We start from the raw sequence: 23,249 nt of genomic DNA, 5'->3' as shown, positions 1-23,249 counted from the left end.
GGGAAAACGGAAATGAAATAATTTCACGATAAATATTCAACTGCATATTAATTACTTTATAAATCAATGATCAGTGTTAAACTCCGGTGGTGGATCTTTACTGACCAAGGTTTCTTATTATAAGTGTTTTCGATATATTATTTTCACTGTTTATTCGTTCGATTAAATTTCTCGTTTATTTAATTTCTCTTTTATTTAATATTTATTCTCGATATATTCCAAACCCCCCATTATTTCCTTGAGCACAAAAGTTAAACTAGTTACTCCTCGTGGGATCGATCCTTACTCCCGCTACTACGTTTGTAAGGTTTTAATTTGGGAGCCTACGACAGCTCGCCAAATTTTGGCGCCGTTGCCGGGGAGATTTTCTACCTTATTTTGTGTTTGTTTATTTATTTATTTGTTTGTTTGTTTGTTTTTCTCGTTAATTTGTCCCAAAAAAATCATCAAACACTAGTACAAAAAATATCAATAAGATCGTATAAATCGCGTCCAAAGTTACAACTTTGGACGCCGAATGTGTAGTGCGGTGGCAATTTTGTAATTAAATTGCCACTATATATATATATATATATATATATATATATATATATATATATATATATATATATATATATATTTTAAATAAATCACGTCCAAAGTTTCGAACTTTGGACGCGAATAATTTAATGAGACCAAAGTTCGCGTCCAAAGTTGCCAACTTTGGACGCGAATGACTTAATGCGGATATAATTCGCGTCCAAAATTGGCAACTTTGGACGCGAATTAAATTTCCCCCAAATTCAATTCAGCATTTCAGCCCGCTCTCCGCCCTAACCCCCCAAAATCAGACCTCTCTCGCCGCCGTCTCCTTCCTCCGTCCTTCAATTCGGTCGCCGTTCATCATCCGCCGTTCACCGTCCGCCGTTCAGACCTCACACCCGCCGGTCGTCGCTGCTCCTCGCACGCCAAGCCCCGCCGGTCTCCGCCCGCTGCTGCTACCACGCCAACCACCGCCGGTCGCCGCTGCTACCTCGCACGCCACCACCGCCGCTGCTACGAACGCCGGACGCCGGTCGCCGCTGCAACATCCCCCGCCACCACCGTCGCTGCTACGAACCCCGGCAGAGGTACGGTGAGTTTGTTTAATTTTTTTTTTTCTTTTTCGAAAATAATTAATTATTTTAATTTTTTTTTTGTTTGTTATTTGTTATTGTTGTTTATTGTGTATTATTGTATATTTGTTATTGTTGTTTATTGTGTATTATTTGTTATTGTTGTTTATTGTGTATTATTTGTTATTGTTGTATATACAAATTTGTTGTGTTATTTGTATTATTTGTTTATAGAGATTGCACCTTTACCGTATAATTTTATAAATGTTTTAATTTGGATAATGTTGTTACTTGGTTAAAATATTAATAGTTATTTTAGTAGTTGTGGATCAAAGGTTATTGTAGCATTGGTGGAAGAAAATTAACTACATATATTGCATTTGATGTATTCGTAAATCATTAATTATTGTATTATTTGTTTATTGTATATACAAATTTGTTGTGTATTATTGTATAAGTTAGACATTGTTGACAAATTCGTTGTGTATTATTGTATATGTTAGGTATTGTTGATAAATTTAGTTAAAGCTTTAATTTGAACCTTTAAGTTATAACTTAAGAAACTAACTCATTTATCATTTCTTAAATGTTGTGTGACAATATATAGGAGATATGGATCGGAGTTGGATGTATAAAAAACGCAATACACTTGAATATGTTCATGGGGTTCAAGAGTTTGTTAAAATTGCCGAGGAATATGCAAGTAAAATTGGTGAAAATTATATAGTGTGTCCTTGTTATGATTGTAGAAATCTATAAAAGTTTCGTAGTTCTGAACAAATTAAGGAACATTTGATATGTCGTGGTTTTAAGATAGGATATGACCGGTGGATATGGCATGGTGAAACTGTCCTTACTAGTAACAGTACAAATCAAAGAGAATGTAGAAAAAATCAAGAGAAAGATCAAAGTAATGAAGATAATGTTAGAAATGATGGAGACAATGATCGGCTAAATGAATTGATGCGGGATATGCAAGGGGATTTGAATCAAATGCCTCAAGAGTTTGAAAGTTTTTTTGAGAGTTCTGGAAAACCTTTGTTTTCTGGATGTAGTAAATTTACAAAGTTATCAGCAGTGCTTAAATTGTATACCGTAAAAGCAAAACATAGGTGGAGTGATAAGAGTTTCACGGAGTTATTAGAGCTTTTAAAGGGCATGCTTCCAAATGAGAATGAACTTCCTAGTTCAACTTATGAGGCAAAGAAAATGTTATGTCCGTTGAGTATGGAGATTGAAAGGATCCATGCATGTCCAAACGACTGTATTTTGTATTGGAATCAAAACAAAGACTTGCATGTGTGTCCAAAGTGTGGAGCATCGCGTTATAAACGAAAAGGGCTCGATGATGCATGTGAGCAGAAGAAAGGTCCTCCAGCGAAGTTGTTGTGGTATCTACCGGTGATTCCAAGATTCAAACGTTTGTTTGCAAATGCAAAGGATGCGAAGAATTTGCAATGGCATGCTAGTGGGAGAAAAGAAGATGGAAAGTTGAGACATCCTGCCGATTCTCCTCAGTGGAAGAACATTAATAAGAAGTTTCCTGATTTCGGTGCTGAAAATCGAAATCTTAGGCTTGGACTATGCACGGATGGAATGAACCCTCATGGTAACATGAGCAGTCGCCATAGCACTTGGCCAGTTCTCTTAACAGTTTACAATCTTCCTCCGTGGTTGTGTATGAAGCGCAAGTACATCATGTTATCATTGCTAATATCTGGTCCTAAACAACCAGGAAACGACATAGATGTGTACTTGGCACCGCTTATTGAAGATTTAAAGATGTTGTGGAATGTAGGTGTGACAGTATTTGATGCTCATAGTCAAACCAACTTCACTTTACGAGCCATGCTGTTCTGCACAATCAATGACTTCCCAGCATATGGTAACTTGTCAGGGTATACTACTAAAGGGGCTAAGGCATGCCCTGTTTGTGAAGATGAAACGGTTGATCTTTGGTTGAACAACAGTAGGAAAAATGTGTTCATGAGTCATCGAACCTTTTTACCTATTGACCATCCTTATCGAAAGAGGAAAAAAGCTTTCAATGGAAAATCTGAGACTGGAGTTGCTCGCTTACCATTATGAGGGGATGTTGTTTATGATCGAGTGAAAAACATTGATAATGTGTGGGGAAAAACTTCAAAAACAAGTCAAAAGGGTATTTGGAAAAAGAGGTCTATATTATGGGATTTACCATATTGGGAGCACTTATCTGTTCGACATTGTCTTGATGTAATGCATGTGGAGAAAAATATTTGTGATAGCATTATCGGGACATTGTTGAATATTCAAGGTAAGACGAAAGATGGTATTAAAGCTAGAAAAGATATGGTAGAATTGGGGATAAGGACTCAATTTGCAGCACAGGAATCTGGAAAGAGGGCATACTTACCTCCAGCTTGTTATACTCTGTCTAAAAAGGAAAAAACAAGTTTTTGTAGCTGTCTAAATGGTGTCAAGGTTCCTTCTGGCTATTCATCTAACATTAAAAAGCTTGTTTCAATGAAGGACCTTAAATTGGTTGGTATGAAATCACATGATTGCCATGTGCTAATGCAACATATGTTACCTATTGCTATTAGAGGCATATTATCTCAAGTGCCAAATAATATCACTGAAACCATTAGATGGTTATCGTATGGCCCTAGATTTGTTGTGAGCACTTATGAGGGATATGATATTAATGGGTATACGTTTTACACAAAATGTCAAGATCAAAAAAGTATAGTGCAAAATAGTGGAGTGACATTAGTAGCACAATCAAGAGAGTATTCAAGTGCTAAAGATACTAACCCGGTAGATGCTACTATGTCATACTATGGAGTCATTGATGAAATCTGGGAACTTGATTATAAGGTGTTTAGGATTTCTCTATTCCGATGTTCTTAGGTTGATAACAGGCGGGGTGTCTTTGTAGATGATTTGGGTTTTACCTTAGTTGATTTTGGTCGGCTAGGATATCATGATGAACCGTTTATACTTGCATCTCAAGCTAAACAAGTCTTCTATGTTTCTGATCCTATTGATAGTAAGTGGTCAATTGTCTTACAAGGCAAAAGAAGTATTGTTGGTGTTGGTGATGTTGTTGATGAAGAGGAATATGACCAATTTGATGAAACCCCACCATTTTCTATTGGTATTCAACATGTGACTTTATGTGAAGATAACATTGATACTAATTACATGCGTACTGATCATGAAGAAGGGTTGTGGATTGATCATCCGACAGTATAATTTCTATAATGTAATGTTATTATTATTTTTTAACATGGTTATATTTTATAAGATGTTCTTTATAACATATTTATCTTATGCATGTGCAGGTATATATATACATGGCTGACGATCACACAGATCCGGTGGTGGAGGAATCTTCAAAGGGAACAGAGAGCAAAGTGCGTAAAGCAAGAGGAGCTACAACTTGCAGTAAAATGACAAAGAAGAGACCAGAGGATGAGTCTAAGGCAATTGAGTTTGATGAGAAGAATAGGCCTCTTGGGCAAAATGCAAGGAAGTACTCAAATTACCTTGGCCTTATGGTTCGTATTCACATAGACATAAACATTCCGCACTGGCGTCTTGTTCCAACTGCGGTTAAAGATGCAGTCTGGGATGAACTTAAGGTAATAGTCAATAATTTAATTTATATATTAATCATTATTTCATTTTAGTTTTGCGTTCATTAGTTCATATATGTTAATGACAATAAAGGCCTAATTATTTGTTATTTTATTGTTGATTTTCAGAAAGAGTTTAATATCCCTGAGTCGAGAAGAAGTCATATTTTGGTCCATGCACGGCTACGTTGGAAAGATTTCAAAACAAGATTGGTCCGTGACTTCATCAACAAACAGAACGAAAAATATAGCTCTCCCTGTGAGTTATATAAGTTCATGGATGAGAAAAAATGGGAGCAATTTGTAACCACGCATGAAACTGAAGCTGCCAAGGTACAGTACATAATTTAATTCCTTAATAATCATGTAACATGGTTATTATGAACATATTATTAAGTAATAACTTTTGTGTAAGCAGGCCAACAGTCAAAAGTATAGGGAGTTGCAAGCGCGAAATGAGGGGCATTTGGTTCCTAAGTTAATTGCAACTTCCCAATTTGTGATCTGATCTCTCACCAATTCAAGTATTCAAAATATATATAAAATAAAAAAATTTATTAATTAAAGCATTTGGTTCATTTAATTCTGTTAAAGATATTAATAAAAAAAAAGGTTAAGATATCATTTGCTACATTGAAAAAGAAAAGTATTTATTCTGTCCAAATACAAATATATATAACATTTTACCGTTGCTTAAAACTTATTTTTTTTGAGAAGAAAACCACACACTTTATAAATTCATAACGTCATTACAAAGAGTTTGAAAAATAAAAGAAGGGGACCGATATCACACCAAAATCGAGAACCCAACACACTACTAGCATTTCTAGCTAAAAAATGAGCCACATGATTTGCAAAACGCTTAACAAAACGACAACAAACGTTTCAAAAAAAATGTAAAAGAGTACGAATATCGTGAACAATCAAACCAAAAGATGTTTAAAACTTATATTGACTCAAGTATATAGGACAACAAGTATACATATATACAACACAAATAATAAACATGAGTTTATATTATCTATCTATCTATATTTATACTATATACTAATGAGAGGCATAAATTTAATAAAATTGCAAATAAATTTAATAAAATTCGAAATTAATCAATAAAACATACATATATATACTTACAAACCCTAAATTGCAAATAAATTTAATAAAATTCGAAATTAATCAATAAAACATACAAATATATACAAACAAACCCTAAATTGCAAATAAATTTAATAAAATTCGAAATTAATCAATAAAACATACAAATATACACAAAAAAACCCTAAATTGCAAATAAATTTAATAAAATTCGAAATTAATTAATAATAATTAAAAAAAAAAAAACATACCGGCTCCGTCGATGGCTGGCGGCGGCGGCGGAGGGGAGGGCCGGTCTGGACAACACAGCTGGGCCGGGAAGGAGGACGTGAAGCGGCGGCGGCATGGAAGGAGGGCGTGAAGCGGCGGCGGCGTGGAAGGAGAGCGTCGGTGATGTTGTGGACGATGCAGCGAGGCCGGTGGAGGACATCGGCGAGACGGCATCGGGGAGTTGCAGCGTCGTCGGCAGCGGCGGCGGAGGCGGTGGGAAGACGATTGATGCGGAGGCGGAGGGGATCGGCGGAGCTGAAATGGAATGAAGATGCGACGATATTCTCAGATCTGTAAGTTTCATCCGTTTTATTTAAAACTTTAAAACGTCGGTTATTTCATATAACCGACGTTATAAAGTAAAAAAGAAAAAAAAATTAAAAAGTATACGACGTCGGCTAAATAGTTAGCCGACGTCGTATACTTTTTATTTCTTTTTTTTTTTAGTATATAACGTCGGCTATTTCATTATAGCCGACGTTATATATAATTAATTTTTTTTTTTAAATAATAAAACTTACGGCGTCGGCTGTATTAATAGCCGACGTCGTAAGTTATATATTTATTTTATATTATTATTTTATATTTATAACGTCGGCTATTACTAAATAGCCGACGTTATAAATCTAATTATTTTAAAAAAAAATTTAAATGTTTTTAACGTCGGCTATGTATATAGCCGACGTTAAATACCCGACGTTGTATGTCAATTCTGTAGTAGTGATGACAGTTCAAGTATTATACACTCGCATGAAAATTTGCTTTTGTTCGCACTCAAGCAATGTTAGCACAAGTTATAGGAATATTTTTGTATGTTTTGATGAGCCAAATGTACTTTAGATCCCCTTAGTTTTTAGGTATTTTAGTACAAGCATCATAAATCAGAATATCAGTCAAAGGAAATCTACCATATGAAGAACAAAATTAATTTGGGAAATTAATTTTTGTCCTACGAGTATTCATCCGAGAAAAAAGCATAAAGGAATGGCGTTACAAGAAATAATCGGATGAACTTAATGGCAAAATGGTAGAAGTCCTTACTTAAAACGATCATACCCGAGATCAATTCCCCCTAAGGATTTGTTTTTTACAAGTGTTCTTAAAGGAGCACGATGCGTACAAGCACAATGTTCTTAAGGTTCACAATGTGAACAAGCACAATGTGACCAAATCAGAACACAATGTTCAAGTCAAACAAGCAAGAAGTGCCTAAGTCAAAGGAGCACAATGTGGCAAAAAAGCAAGATGTTCTGAAAATGGATAAATTCGAAGGAATTTATTTTAAATCAGCCCACATGCCACAAGAATCCAAAATTGCCTGAAGATATTGATCAGAACGGAAAAATATTTATGAAGACATGAATATAAAAACTTATCCTAGAAATAAATTCCATCAGAAGAATTTATTTCAAAGATTCGTTGGATATTCAAATTGACAACAAAAATAATATTTTAAGAAACAACTAGAAAATCAAGTTGAGATAAAATATTATTTTGTCTGGCAAGTTGACAATCAAATCAAAATTGAAGATCTACTATTGTCAACAATATCAGGCTATGAAGATTCAAATTTCAAATATCAAATTATCCACTCCAACGGATATATTTGATTATCTATAAAAAGCCATGAAGACTTGAAGATAGAAATGAGATAGAGGTGCAATACACATGGATAAACAAAGTGCAAAATTCGAAAAGTGCAAGTGCTCAAATATTCATTAGAGACTTAGTCTGAATAGTCTCAAAACTAGTTGGAGAGAGATACAATTACCCTTGTATTTGTAATTGTAAAAAGAGTATAGCTGTGTGCAAAATACTCTAGTGAGTGTAGCTGTGTGCAAAACACTCGTATTTGCTAAGTGTAGCTGTGTACAAGACACTTAGTTGGCGTTGAGTATAGCTGTGTGCAAAATACTCGGAGTTGAGTGTAGCTGTGTGCGAAACACTCGGAGTTGGGTGTAGCTGTGTGCAAGACATCCGGAAGAAGTGCTTGTGTAGCGCTTATTCACTATTGTAACTGTGTGAGGAAAATAGTGAATTACTCCTAGAAGTGAATGGAGTAAAGTGGACTAGGAAGATTACGCCACTTCCGAACCACTATAAATTGCCTCTCTCATTTACATACCGCACTTACATAATTTGCTCTGTCTATTTATCTTATCCGACTAACCCTTTTACTATTCACAGTTAATCTTAATCTTTCGGGTTTAGTGTGTTTTCACGTATGCATGTGATTCAAACTTCTCGAGCTTAAATCTTAAATTATTCTAAGCAAGTTTGACGTGTTGCATGTAACGTTCGTGACGGGCATATTTTACACTCATATTTTAGGTACATCTTTATAATAATTTTGCATTAATTATTTAATATTATTTAATAATTTGTTCTTTTTGGAGTTTAACAATTAATGAACTAAATATTGTACTAAATATATATATATATATATATATATATATATATATATATATATATATAATAATTAATATATCAATATATATATATATATGCTACGTGCTATATACTAAATATATATATAATATATTATTAGCTAATCCATTTCCTATCCTAAAGATAAAGAAACAAAGTAATAATATTGTTTGATTTCTTCTTCAGGGCGTGCGGCAAATGCGGCGCAACTTTGGTCGACGGAGTCGTGCGGCGAGAAACAATAGGAATTGAGCGGTAGAAATTAATTTAGGAAGTGTATAAATAGTGGAAGGATTTTCTAGTTGATCGTTCATTCTTCCCCTCTCGAATATTCTTTAAGGTTGTTATCAATGTCCATTCGCGGCTAATTTCTTGTTTGGTTTAGTGAATTGAAGCCCCGGAGTTCATTACGCTGTAAGGTTATTTATTTATTTTTATTATATATTTTTTATGCATTTGAGTATTAAATATTCTTCTAAGTTATTTGAAATAATTGTGTCATTTAATTGCTAGGGAGGCCTACTAGTTATTTATTTGATATAATTATTTGCTATATTAGATAATGTTGTGCTACAAATTACTCTAATATTCAGTAGCAACTGGGTTAATTATTGACGGCTTAGTGATAATTGGACTCGGGTAGAATATTTTCCTAAATTAAATGCAACCGCTTTTGCTTGTGTTATTTAGTTTGTCGGTTTTCCTAGTTCCTATTGCTGCTATTAAATTAAATCTATAGCGCTTGTCTTAGGTTATTTAGTAGTTAGGGGTAATTAAACCACGTGTGCTTTAGTTACCTACAACTAAGGGAAAACGGAAATGAAATAATTTCACGATAAATATTCAACTGCATATTAATTACTTTATAAATCAATGATCAGTGTTAAACTCCGGTGGTGGATCTTTACTGACCAAGGTTTCTTATTATAAGTGTTTTCGATATATTATTTTCACTGTTTATTCGTTCGATTAAATTTCTCGTTTATTTAATTTCTCTTTTATTTAATATTTATTCTCGATATATTCCAAACCCCCCATTATTTCCTTGAGCACAAAAGTTAAACTAGTTACTCCTCGTGGGATCGATCCTTACTCCCGCTACTACGTTTGTAAGGTTTTAATTTGGGAGCCTACGACAGCTCGCCAAATTTTGGCGCCGTTGCCGGGGAGATTTTCTACCTTATTTTGTGTTTGTTTATTTATTTATTTGTTTGTTTGTTTGTTTTTCTCGTTAATTTGTCCCAAAAAAATCATCAAACACTAGTACAAAAAATATCAATAAGATCGTATAAATCGCGTCCAAAGTTACAACTTTGGACGCCGAATGTGTAGTGCGGTGGCAATTTTGTAATTAAATTGCCACTATATATATATATATATATATATATATATATATATATATATATATATATATATATATATATATATATATATATTTTAAATAAATCACGTCCAAAGTTTCGAACTTTGGACGCGAATAATTTAATGAGACCAAAGTTCGCGTCCAAAGTTGCCAACTTTGGACGCGAATGACTTAATGCGGATATAATTCGCGTCCAAAATTGGCAACTTTGGACGCGAATTAAATTTCCCCCAAATTCAATTCAGCATTTCAGCCCGCTCTCCGCCCTAACCCCCCAAAATCAGACCTCTCTCGCCGCCGTCTCCTTCCTCCGTCCTTCAATTCGGTCACCGTTCATCATCCGCCGTTCACCGTCCGCCGTTCAGACCTCACACCCGCCGGTCGTCGCTGCTCCTCGCACGCCAAGCCCCGCCGGTCTCCGCCCGCTGCTGCTACCACGCCAACCACCGCCGGTCGCCGCTGCTACCTCGCACGCCACCACCGCCGCTGCTACGAACGCCGGACGCCGGTCGCCGCTGCAACATCCCCCGCCACCACCGTCGCTGCTACGAACCCCGGCAGAGGTACGGTGAGTTTGTTTAATTTTTTTTTTTCTTTTTCGAAAATAATTAATTATTTTAATTTTTTTTTTGTTTGTTATTTGTTATTGTTGTTTATTGTGTATTATTGTATATTTGTTATTGTTGTTTATTGTGTATTATTTGTTATTGTTGTTTATTGTGTATTATTTGTTATTGTTGTATATACAAATTTGTTGTGTTATTTGTATTATTTGTTTATAGAGATTGCACCTTTACCGTATAATTTTATAAATGTTTTAATTTGGATAATGTTGTTACTTGGTTAAAATATTAATAGTTATTTTAGTAGTTGTGGATCAAAGGTTATTGTAGCATTGGTGGAAGAAAATTAACTACATATATTGCATTTGATGTATTCGTAAATCATTAATTATTGTATTATTTGTTTATTGTATATACAAATTTGTTGTGTATTATTGTATAAGTTAGACATTGTTGACAAATTCGTTGTGTATTATTGTATATGTTAGGTATTGTTGATAAATTTAGTTAAAGCTTTAATTTGAACCTTTAAGTTATAACTTAAGAAACTAACTCATTTATCATTTCTTAAATGTTGTGTGACAATATATAGGAGATATGGATCGGAGTTGGATGTATAAAAAACGCAATACACTTGAATATGTTCATGGGGTTCAAGAGTTTGTTAAAATTGCCGAGGAATATGCAAGTAAAATTGGTGAAAATTATATAGTGTGTCCTTGTTATGATTGTAGAAATCTATAAAAGTTTCGTAGTTCTGAACAAATTAAGGAACATTTGATATGTCGTGGTTTTAAGATAGGATATGACCGGTGGATATGGCATGGTGAAACTGTCCTTACTAGTAACAGTACAAATCAAAGAGAATGTAGAAAAAATCAAGAGAAAGATCAAAGTAATGAAGATAATGTTAGAAATGATGGAGACAATGATCGGCTAAATGAATTGATGCGGGATATGCAAGGGGATTTGAATCAAATGCCTCAAGAGTTTGAAAGTTTTTTTGAGAGTTCTGGAAAACCTTTGTTTTCTGGATGTAGTAAATTTACAAAGTTATCAGCAGTGCTTAAATTGTATACCGTAAAAGCAAAACATAGGTGGAGTGATAAGAGTTTCACGGAGTTATTAGAGCTTTTAAAGGGCATGCTTCCAAATGAGAATGAACTTCCTAGTTCAACTTATGAGGCAAAGAAAATGTTATGTCCGTTGAGTATGGAGATTGAAAGGATCCATGCATGTCCAAACGACTGTATTTTGTATTGGAATCAAAACAAAGACTTGCATGTGTGTCCAAAGTGTGGAGCATCGCGTTATAAACGAAAAGGGCTCGATGATGCATGTGAGCAGAAGAAAGGTCCTCCAGCGAAGTTGTTGTGGTATCTACCGGTGATTCCAAGATTCAAACGTTTGTTTGCAAATGCAAAGGATGCGAAGAATTTGCAATGGCATGCTAGTGGGAGAAAAGAAGATGGAAAGTTGAGACATCCTGCCGATTCTCCTCAGTGGAAGAACATTAATAAGAAGTTTCCTGATTTCGGTGCTGAAAATCGAAATCTTAGGCTTGGACTATGCACGGATGGAATGAACCCTCATGGTAACATGAGCAGTCGCCATAGCACTTGGCCAGTTCTCTTAACAGTTTACAATCTTCCTCCGTGGTTGTGTATGAAGCGCAAGTACATCATGTTATCATTGCTAATATCTGGTCCTAAACAACCAGGAAACGACATAGATGTGTACTTGGCACCGCTTATTGAAGATTTAAAGATGTTGTGGAATGTAGGTGTGACAGTATTTGATGCTCATAGTCAAACCAACTTCACTTTACGAGCCATGCTGTTCTGCACAATCAATGACTTCCCAGCATATGGTAACTTGTCAGGGTATACTACTAAAGGGGCTAAGGCATGCCCTGTTTGTGAAGATGAAACGGTTGATCTTTGGTTGAACAACAGTAGGAAAAATGTGTTCATGAGTCATCGAACCTTTTTACCTATTGACCATCCTTATCGAAAGAGGAAAAAAGCTTTCAATGGAAAATCTGAGACTGGAGTTGCTCGCTTACCATTATGAGGGGATGTTGTTTATGATCGAGTGAAAAACATTGATAATGTGTGGGGAAAAACTTCAAAAACAAGTCAAAAGGGTATTTGGAAAAAGAGGTCTATATTATGGGATTTACCATATTGGGAGCACTTATCTGTTCGACATTGTCTTGATGTAATGCATGTGGAGAAAAATATTTGTGATAGCATTATCGGGACATTGTTGAATATTCAAGGTAAGACGAAAGATGGTATTAAAGCTAGAAAAGATATGGTAGAATTGGGGATAAGGACTCAATTTGCAGCACAGGAATCTGGAAAGAGGGCATACTTACCTCCAGCTTGTTATACTCTGTCTAAAAAGGAAAAAACAAGTTTTTGTAGCTGTCTAAATGGTGTCAAGGTTCCTTCTGGCTATTCATCTAACATTAAAAAGCTTGTTTCAATGAAGGACCTTAAATTGGTTGGTATGAAATCACATGATTGCCATGTGCTAATGCAACATATGTTACCTATTGCTATTAGAGGCATATTATCTCAAGTGCCAAATAATATCACTGAAACCATTAGATGGTTATCGTATGGCCCTAGATTTGTTGTGAGCACTTATGAGGGATATGATATTAATGGGTATACGTTTTACACAAAATGTCAAGATCAAAAAAGTATAGTGCAAAATAGTGGAGTGACATTAGTAGCACAATCAAGAGAGTATTCAAGTGCTAAAGATACTAACCCGGTAGATGCTACTATGTCATACTATGGAGTCATTGATGAAATCTGGGAACTTGATTATAAGGTGTTTAGGATTTCTCTATTCCGATGTTCTTGGGTTGATAACAGGCGGGGTGTCTTTGTAGATGATTTGGGTTTTACCTTAGTTGATTTTGGTCGGCTAGGATATCATGATGAACCGTTTATACTTGCATCTCAAGCTAAACAAGTCTTCTATGTTTCTGATCCTATTGATAGTAAGTGGTCAATTGTCTTACAAGGCAAAAGAAGTATTGTTGGTGTTGGTGATGTTGTTGATGAAGAGGAATATGACCAATTTGATGAAACCCCACCATTTTCTATTGGTATTCAACATGTGACTTTATGTGAAGATAACATTGATACTAATTACATGTGTACTGATCATGAAGAAGGGTTGTGGATTGATCATCCGACAGTATAATTTCTATAATGTAATGTTATTATTATTTTTTAACATGGTTATATTTTATAAGATGTTCTTTATAACATATTTATCTTATGCATGTGCAGGTATATATATACATGGCTGACGATCACACAGATCCGGTGGTGGAGGAATCTTCAAAGGGAACAGAGAGCAAAGTGCGTAAAGCAAGAGGAGCTACAACTTGCAGTAAAATGACAAAGAAGAGACCAGAGGATGAGTCTAAGGCAATTGAGTTTGATGAGAAGAATAGGCCTCTTGGGCAAAATGCAAGGAAGTACTCAAATTACCTTGGCCTTATGGTTCGTATTCACATAGACATAAACATTCCGCACTGGCGTCTTGTTCCAACTGCGGTTAAAGATGCAGTCTGGGATGAACTTAAGGTAATAGTCAATAATTTAATTTATATATTAATCATTATTTCATTTTAGTTTTGCATTCATTAGTTCATATATGTTAATGACAATAAAGGCCTAATTATTTGTTATTTTATTGTTGATTTTCAGAAAGAGTTTAATATCCCTGAGTCGAGAAGAAGTCATATTTTGGTCCATGCACGGCTACGTTGGAAAGATTTCAAAACAAGATTGGTCCGTGACTTCATCAACAAACAGAACGAAAAATATAGCTCTCCCTGTGAGTTATATAAGTTCATGGATGAGAAAAAATGGGAGCAATTTGTAACCACGCATGAAACTGAAGCTGCCAAGGTACAGTACATAATTTAATTCCTTAATAATCATGTAACATGGTTATTATGAACATATTATTAAGTAATAACTTTTGTGTAAGCAGGCCAACAGTCAAAAGTATAGGGAGTTGCAAGCGCGAAATGTGCATCCTCACTATTTAGGGTCTACGGGCTATGCTGGAAAGCAGTCTGAGTGGTTGATATGCGACCCATTGTCTTCACAATCTTCTTGTGCGGCTATTACCTCGAACATATCTTCTACTGATCGTAGTTTGGATTGGGTTCGAGCGCGATCTAAAAAATCTGAAGATGGAAGTTATTACATTCCCAATGAAAAAACGAAGGGAGTGTTGGATAAAATTGTAAGTAATACAAATACTTTAAATATATATATTATTGACGAGATTACTAGCTAACATTTAAATTTTAAATCTTTTTTTTTTGTGTTGAAATATAGGTTGAGAAGTGTGAAGAGATAAGTCAAGGCTCATTCCAACCAAAAAGGCAAAATGATGTATTGACAACAACTCTTGGCACCAATGAGTACGGTGGCTATGTGAGAGGTGTTGGAGTGTACTCCAATATTAGGGATGTGTTTGGTAAACCGGAGAGCATAAGTCGTGGAAATTCAGCTGGGCTTGTTTCAGTTAGTGATATGGAGAAGATCATAGAGAAGAGAATATATGACAAAGTGGCTGAAAAGATTAGAAAAGAAACAATGGAAGATATGCAGCCCAAGTTTGATTTGATGCAATCCCAACTGGAATATTTGATGAAGAATGTACAAGCAAGTCCAAAAGTTGGCACACCAACTCGGAGCAGTTGTCATTCTATTGATCAAGTCAACAAAGTTAAGGTAATATTGAATATCTTTAATATTTTGAATATTTGATATTCGATCTACTTGTTATTATGTCTTTACTTTTGATTCATAGGAAAATCCAAAACAAACCCGAATGATGAATTTTGAAAGTGGTGATCAATCTGCTGTCCAATTACGACCACTTCTTGTTGATGATGATACACTGCAGCAATTGGGAGATGAATCTAAGAAATTGGTCAGACTTATTAAGAACCTGCCTTTCGATTTAGATTACATTAATGTGGATCTAGATGAGGCAATCTTCCATCATCAAGATGTGGATTTCATTCACGTGTTGTTTCAAGATATTAAAGACTTGTTGACGATGCGATGGCTTGATGTGACCATATTACAAATATTTATAATGTAAGTATTTTTTATAATGTTTTTATATTTAAAAACTTGTCTTTAATTAGTCGTTCATTTTTATTAATTATCTATATATATGTTGTAGATGTCTTAGTCGGTTGTGCTCCAAAATTGGAGTTCATACAATTGGATTCCTCTGTCCAAGGACTATTTGTGCTGACTCTGTACGTGCGGATATTGATAAGGTCTCAAAATATCTTGTGAATGCCATGGTTGAACAGACGAATCGACACTTCATTTTAGCTCCATACCATGAAAAGTAAGAAAACTATATTTATATTTTTAATTATTTGTTTAACTTAATTGCATTATTTGTGAATAACACTTAACATATTCATTTAAATGCCTTAGAAATCATTGGATGCTTCTAGTTATTTCTGTTCCATTAAGAAAAGTCTATGTATTAGACTCCATTGCAACAAGTGATCGCGAGTTTGAGATTAAGGCCATATTGAATGTGTAAGTACACACACATATATATATTTATATATATTATATTTTGAGAATTATTATTAACCATTATTGTTTATAAATTATTTACGATTGTATATTATAGGGCATTTCGATCGGTTGAAACTTTAGGAGGGAGAAGATCTAAAAACAACGTTGATTGGGTTCACATTGAGGTATATATATCTTTCATATTTCATGTTAATATTTTTATTGTTTAAAATATTAATATATAAACATATTTTCTAGTGTCCTCAACAACCGGGTGGTGTGGAGTGCGGGTATTATGTGATGAGATTCATGTATGAAATATGCACTCAATGTTGGGATTCTGATGATTTGGATATGGTATGTAAAATTTATTAAAAGTAAATAGTTTTAAATTACACTTTAGAATGTTAAAACTAATTATTTGATTATTTTAAATTTTTGTAGGAATTATTCTTTAATAGAAAGCCTTATTCAGAAGCACAAATTGATGAGGTTCGTGAGATTTGGTCTAAATATTTTACTCAAGAATGTATATAAATTTTTGAAGTGTGATTTAGTTATATTAGTTAGTTGAATTGTAATGATGTATTGTTGGTACTTATCTAGCTTATTACATATGTGTTGAAGTAGTACTGTACTTATCTAGCTTATTATTTAGTGTTAAAGTGTTGGCGGATTGATGATGTATTGAACTTAGTTGAAGTAGTGTACTTATCTAGCTTATTACACATGTGTTGAAGTAGTGTAGTTTAATTATTTAGTGTTAAAGTGTTGGCAAATTAATGATGTATTGAACTTTAGTTGAAAGCTTTGAAGTGGTAGTGGTTGTGACTGCATGTACAGGATGAAAAATATACTTTTTTGTACAGGAAAAAAACTGGATTTATTAATAAATTAAAATAAAATAAAATAAAAAACCAATAATTCGCGTCCAAAGTTCTTCAACTTTGGACGCGAATTATCATTTTATTAAAACAAAATGATAAATCGCGTCCAAAGTCGAAGAACTTTGGACGCGATTTACTGACATTTCGCGTCCAAAGTTGACCAACTTTGGACGCGAAAAGTAAGTAGTCAACAGTCCAGATCGGATAAATCGCGTCCAAAGTTCTTCAACTTTGGACGCGATTAATCATTTTTCGCGTCCAAAGTAGCTTCGGACGCGAATTGTATATACAATTCGCGTCCCCGACATCTGCGTCCCAGCTACTTTGGACGCGAATGAGGCTTTACTTTGGACGCGAATGACTGTTTCTGTACTAGTGAAAAATATAATTTTCTTTTCTTTCGTTACTTTTACATAATTGCTACACTATCTTTAACGGTTTATGCCTATAACTCGATCTGCTAACAAAGAAGTCTTGCCATACAATCCAGAAATTGAAAGAACTGTACGCAGGTGGAGGAAACAAGCTTTGAGGAAATTAGAGTTTAGTGATCTGGCTACCGATTCTGCCAACTCTGATTTAGAAGAGGAACCCATGGCTCAAAATCGGACCTTAAAAGAGCTTGGAGCTCCAAATTTGGATCAGCAACCTTTATGCATCACCTTTCCCGCTCTGGATGCTAATGTACAATTCGAACTGAAATCTGGATTAATTCATCTTTTGCCTTCTTTTCATGGACTTGCAGGTGAAGACCCTCACAAACACTTGAAGGAATTCCATGTGGTGTGTTCAAGTATGAAACCCACAGGGGTTACTGAAGAACAAATCAAGTTGAGAGCCTTCCCATTTTCTTTGAAAGATTCAGCGAAGGATTGGCTATATTATTTACCTTCCGGGAGCATCACCACATGGAACAACTTGAAGACAATGTTCCTTGAAAAATATTTCCCAGCTTCAAGGGCGGCCAACATTAGAAAGGAAATATGTGGTATACGGCAAAACAATGGAGAATCATTGTATGAATATTGGGAGCGTTTCAAAAAGTTATGTGCAAGCTGCCCACACCATCAAATCAGTGATCAATTACTCATTCAATACTTTTATGAAGGAATTTTTCCGACTGATAGGAGCATGATTGATGCCGCGAGCGGTGGTGCTTTAGTTGACAAGACACCGGACGCTGCGAGAACTCTAATTGCAAACATGGCTGCAAATTCTCAACAGTTTGGCAATAGAATAGTCCAACCGTCTAAGCAAGTGAATGAGGTAAATATTTCTGCTCTTGAGCAACAAATTACTGGTTTAACTACTCTTGTTCGTCAATTAGCTGTCGGCAATGTGCAATCTGTAAAAGCATGTGGAATTTGTTCGGTAGTTGGGCACCAAACTGATGCCTGCCCAACTCTTCAAGAAGAACCTACTGAACAAGTTAACATGGCTGGAGGTTTTCCTGGGCAACCTCAAGGTAAGTATGATCCATTTTCTAACAAATATAATCCTGGGTGGAGGGGTCACCCAAACCTTAGTTATGGGAACTCACAAGGAAACCAGTTTGTTCAGAATCGCCCCAATTTTCAGCAGTATAGACAACCATTTCCTTCCAAACAACAACCAGTCCAAAGCTCTAGCGCAGGTATGAATTTAGAAGAAATTGTTAAAACCCTTGCTACTAACACTTTACAGTTTCAGCAGGAAACACAACAATTTCAACAAGAAACAAGAGCTAGTATTCAAGAAACGAAGGCTAGTATTCAGAACTTGAAAAGGCAGATGGGTCAACTAGCGACTACGGTAAGTCGGTTGGAATCACAGAGTTCTGGCAAACTACCATCGCAAACGGTGGTTAATCCAAGAGAAAATGCAAGTGCAATTGTGTTGAGAAGTGGTAAGGAAATTGAAGGGCCTGCGGTTGCTTCCCCATCAGTGAACCAAGAAAAAGAGGGGACTAACAACAATGAAAAATCTCAAGGTAAGTCTCCCAATCTTTCTGATTATGAACCAGTTCCCCCGTTCCCTCAAGCTTTGTCAGAACCTATAAAAGGAACGAAAGATGAAGAGTTATATGAAACTTTCAAAAATTGTGAAGTGAATATCCCGTTACTTGATGCAATAAAACAAGTTCCTAGGTATGCTAAGTTCTTAAAGGAGTTGTGTACAACAAAAAGGAAACAAAGGCCAAAAAAGGGTGATAAAGTGCTAATGGGTAAGAATGTTTCTGCTGTAATTCAAAGCAAGCTTCCTGAAAAATGCAAGGATCCAGGTATGTTTACTATTCCCTGTATGATAGGCGATACTAAACTTGAGAAAGCTATGTTAGACTTAGGAGCATCTATTAATGTTATGCCATATTCTGTGTATGCGTCTTTAAAACTTGGACCTTTGAATAAAACTAGTGTAGTTATCCAATTGGCCGAAAGGTCTAATGCATATCCTAGGGGTGTAATTGAAGATGTATTGTTGCAAGTTAATAATTTAATCTTCCCTACTTATTTCTATGTGCTAGATATGGAAAATAATGATCATTCTGCACCTATTCTGTTAGGAAGACCATTTTTAAAAACTGCAAAAACAAAAATTGATATTCATAGTGGCACACTTACTATGGAATTTGATGGTAATGTTGTTACATTCAATATTTATAATGCTATGAAATACCCTGGAGGTGATTGTGTTGCTTATTCTGTTGATATTATTGATTCATTGGTTGAAGAAGTTTTTGAATTTAATGGTAAAGATAAATTGGAAGTTGTTATTTGTGAACACCTTGAAAATGATGAATTTGCTATGAGTGACAATTTACGCGAAATTATTGCATCATTGAATCATTGTCCTAAATTGCACCAACAAAGTAATGTTTCTTATATGGCTTTACCTGCTTCTAGTGAAAAATTGTTACCATCTGTTGTGCAAGCACCGATCCCCACATTGAAACCCCTTCCTGAACACCTTAAATATGCTTTCTTAGGAGAAAATAAAACATTGCCAGTCATAATTTCAACTAAACTGTCTGCAATAGAAGAGGAAAAACTTGTCCAAGTGCTAAAAGAACACAAAACTGCCATTGGGTGGATAATTGCAGACATCAAAGGGATAAGTCCATCCACTTGCATGCACCGAATCCTTCTAGATGAAGGAGCAGAACCATCTCGTCAACCACAAAGAAGGCTAAACCCGCCCATGATGGAAGAAGTCAAGGAAGAGGTCATCAAACTCCTTGGGGCTGGGATAATCTATCCAATTTCAGACAGCAAATGGGTTAGCCCAACTCAAGTGGTTCCTAAGAAAACAGGGATTACGGTTGTCAAAAACCAGAATGATGAACTGGTCCCCACTCGTATTCAAAATGGGTGGCGAGTTTGTATAGATTATAGGAAGTTGAATGCTGTCACAAGAAAAGATCACTTTCCCTTACCGTTTATTGACCAAATGTTAAAAAGGTTAGCTGGTCGCTCTTATTTTTGTTTTCTTGATGGTTATTCAGGTTATTTCCAGATTGCAATTGCTCCGGAAGACCAGGAAAAAACGACTTTCACATGTCCCTTCGGCACTTTTGCATATCGACGCATGCCGTTTGGCCTCTGTAATGCCCCGGGTACCTTTCAAAGGTGTATGGTTAGTATATTTTCTGATTATGTAGGGCATATGATTGAAGTTTTCATGGATGATTTTACAGTTTATGGTGACTCTTTTAATACCTGCTTACATAACCTTTCACTTATTTTGAAAAGATGCGTAGAGAGTAATCTTGTGTTAAATTCTGAAAAATATCATTTTATGGTTGAACAAGGTAATGTCTTAGGGCATGTTATTTTGTCTAGTGGGATTGAGGTTGATAAAGCCAAGGTTGATATTATAGAATCTCTGCCGTATCCCACTAATGTGCGGGAAGTCCGCTCTTTTCTTGGACATGCAGGTTTTTACCGAAGGTTTATCAAAGACTTCTCGAAAATAGCACTACCTTTATGCAAATTGTTGCAGAAAGAGACATCCTTTGAGTTTGACAAAAAGTGTAAGGGAGCATTTGACGAATTGAAGGAGTTGTTGACGTCTGCGCCGATCATTCAGCCACCTAACTGGAACTACCCATTTGAGATTATGTGTGATGCAAGTGATCACGCAGTAGGGGCTGTGTTGGGCCAAAAGATCGGGAAATCATCCCATGTTATTTATTATGCTTCTAGGACTTTAAATGATGCTCAGAAAAACTATTCTACTACAGAAAAAGAACTTTTAGCCATTGTTTTTGCTTTAGAAAAATTTAGGTCTTATTTGCTGGGCACAAAAGTTATAGTTTATTCTGACCATGCAGCTCTTCGCTACTTGATGCAAAAGAAGGAAGCCAAACCACGATTAATAAGATGGATACTCCTCTTAAGTGAGTTTGATGTGGAGATCAAAGATAAGAAGGGGTCAGAAAATCTTGTGGCCGATCATTTGAGTCGGTTGGTACACATTGAACCTGAACCTCCACTGCGAGAAGCATTCCCTGATGAGCACCTATTGGCTGCAACTGTGGTTTTACCTTGGTATGCTAACATAGTCAACTTTTTGGTTGCTAACAAGTTTCCTTTTGATTCCTCTAAGGCACAAAAAGATAAAATCAGGAGTAATGCCAAGTACTATGTATGGGATGAACCGTACCTCTGGAAACATTGTGCTGACCAAGTGGTAAGGCGGTGTGTACCTGATGATGAAATTGCTTCAATCCTTACCTTTTGTCATTCTTATGCTTGTGGAGGCCACTTTGGTGATAAGAGAACAGCAAGGAAGGTATTGGAGTCTGGATTTTATTGGCCAACTTTGTTTAAAGATTCATACTCATTTTGCAAGTGTTGTGATGCTTGCCAAAAGTCAGGTAATTTATCCCGGAGAAATGAAATGCCACAAACTCCGGTCCTATTTTGTGAGGTCTTTGATGTTTGGGGCATTGATTTTATGGGCCCATTTCCTGTATCTTTTGGTTTTGTTTATATTTTACTTGCTGTTGATTATGTTTCAAAGTGGGTGGAAGCTAAAGCCACCAGGACTGATGATTCTAAAGTTGTTGCAGATTTTATCAAATCTAACATCTTTTCCAGGTTTGGCATTCCAAGGGCTATAATAAGTGATCAGGGTACTCACTTTTGTAATCGCACCATCGAAGCTTTGCTTAAAAAGTATCATGTCACCCATAAGGTGTCAACTGCCTACCACCCGCAGACTAACGGGCAAGCAGAGGTATCCAACCGAGAAGTAAAGTCAATCCTTGAGAAAACAGTCAACCCAAACAGGAAGGATTGGAGTTTGCGATTAGATGATGCATTATGGGCGTACAGAACCGCATACAAAACACCTATTGGTATGTCCCCTTATCGCATTGTGTTTGGGAAAGCTTGTCACCTCCCCGTCGAGTTGGAACACAAAGCTTATTGGGCTGTCAAGAGCTTTAATATGAACATTGATGAAAGTGGCCTACACCGGAAGTTGCAACTTTCTGAGTTGGAGGAGATTCGCAATGAGGCCTACGAGAATTCAAGAATCTATAAAGAAAAGACAAAAGCATTTCATGACAAGATGCTTTTGAGAAAGGAATTTTCAATTGGACAAAAAGTCCTACTCTTCCAGTCACGTCTTAGGCTATTCCCAGGTAAGTTACGTTCTCGATGGGTTGGTCCATTTATTATCATTAACATTTTTCCTCATGGTGCGATAGAGATTCAAAGTTTACAGACTTCTAAGATATTCAAGGTGAATGGTCATCGGCTTAAACCCTACCATGCATGAAGGTGCTCAAGTTGATTATATTGCCGATATACTTCTTGAAGATCCCAGCTACTTTGAATAATATGCACAACTAGAAGGGGAGTTTGTTCTATTCTCTTTTTCTTAATCGTTATTTTTCATTTAATACTCCTTTTCTGCATGTTTTTATTCAACATTGGGGACAATGTTGGTAATAAGTGTGGGGGGAGGAGATTTAGTTTTAGTTTTATTATTTCTCTGCTTAATTTAGTTTTATTGTTTGTTTGATTAATTTAGTTTTATTGTTTGTTTGCTTATGTCAAAAAAAAAAATTGTTTATTTTCTTATTTCATAATTTTCAAAAAATATTTTACTATTATTTTATGCAAAATAAGTATTATTTTGAAAAATAATATTTTTTTTCTTTCTTGGAATGCATAACATGATTGAATAAATACTGTGGCAAGTTGTGATTAGTTTGTTAGCATCTCTTGTTTGATATGTAGTGGCTATATTAAGTAAGCAATAAACCTGTGAGTGTTTTGAGCCACTGACTGACACTTCGGTCTTATTTTCTTTCTATTGTGTGATTTCTTCCATAATTTTTTTTCTCTAGAA

The 23,249-nt window shown here is 35.5% G+C and overlaps 3 protein-coding genes across 3 annotated transcripts; all 3 read left to right on the top strand.

Annotated features, from left to right (window-relative positions):
* The first annotated feature begins 1,706 nt into the window (after nucleotides 1-1,706).
* LOC109169193 lies at nucleotides 1,707-3,182 on the top strand. Its single transcript, XM_019318056.1, has 2 exons — nucleotides 1,707-1,797; nucleotides 1,912-3,182. Exons 1-2 carry the CDS (start codon nucleotides 1,707-1,709, stop codon nucleotides 3,180-3,182), a joined length of 1,362 nt encoding a protein of 453 aa, XP_019173601.1.
* A 7,847-nt stretch (nucleotides 3,183-11,029) lies between these two features.
* On the top strand, nucleotides 11,030-12,505 carry LOC109169192. The gene is made up of 2 exons (XM_019318055.1): nucleotides 11,030-11,120; nucleotides 11,235-12,505. Exons 1-2 carry the CDS (start codon nucleotides 11,030-11,032, stop codon nucleotides 12,503-12,505), a joined length of 1,362 nt encoding a protein of 453 aa, XP_019173600.1.
* A 2,439-nt stretch (nucleotides 12,506-14,944) lies between these two features.
* Nucleotides 14,945-15,464, top strand: LOC109169191. Its single transcript, XM_019318054.1, has 3 exons — nucleotides 14,945-15,207; nucleotides 15,287-15,409; nucleotides 15,444-15,464. The coding sequence occupies exons 1-3, from the start codon at nucleotides 15,007-15,009 to the stop codon at nucleotides 15,462-15,464; spliced, it is 345 nt and encodes a 114-aa protein (XP_019173599.1). The 5' UTR covers nucleotides 14,945-15,006.
* The last annotated feature ends 7,785 nt before the right edge of the window (nucleotides 15,465-23,249 follow it).

Source organism: Ipomoea nil, unplaced genomic scaffold, assembly GCF_001879475.1.
Source record: "Ipomoea nil cultivar Tokyo-kokei standard unplaced genomic scaffold, Asagao_1.1 scaffold3256, whole genome shotgun sequence".
NCBI lineage: Eukaryota > Viridiplantae > Streptophyta > Magnoliopsida > Solanales > Convolvulaceae > Ipomoea > Ipomoea nil.
The sequence above is the reverse complement of the archived record's forward strand: the minus strand, read 5'-3'. Positions and strand labels throughout refer to the sequence as shown.

Bases quoted from the DNA above. Each gene is read 5' to 3' on its own strand.
- LOC109169193 (XM_019318056.1), top strand. From the start codon at position 1,707: ATGGATCGGAGTTGGATGTATAAAAAACGCAATACACTTGAATATGTT. The intron at 1,798-1,911 runs GTAAAATTGGTG...GTTTTAAGATAG, and splicing joins AATTGCCGAGGAATATGCAA to GATATGACCGGTGGATATGG.
- LOC109169192 (XM_019318055.1), top strand. From the start codon at position 11,030: ATGGATCGGAGTTGGATGTATAAAAAACGCAATACACTTGAATATGTT. The intron at 11,121-11,234 runs GTAAAATTGGTG...GTTTTAAGATAG, and splicing joins AATTGCCGAGGAATATGCAA to GATATGACCGGTGGATATGG.
- LOC109169191 (XM_019318054.1), top strand. From the start codon at position 15,007: ATGGAGAAGATCATAGAGAAGAGAATATATGACAAAGTGGCTGAAAAG. The intron at 15,208-15,286 runs GTAATATTGAAT...TTTGATTCATAG, and splicing joins ATCAAGTCAACAAAGTTAAG to GAAAATCCAAAACAAACCCG. The intron at 15,410-15,443 runs GTCAGACTTATT...CTTTCGATTTAG, and splicing joins GAGATGAATCTAAGAAATTG to ATTACATTAATGTGGATCTA.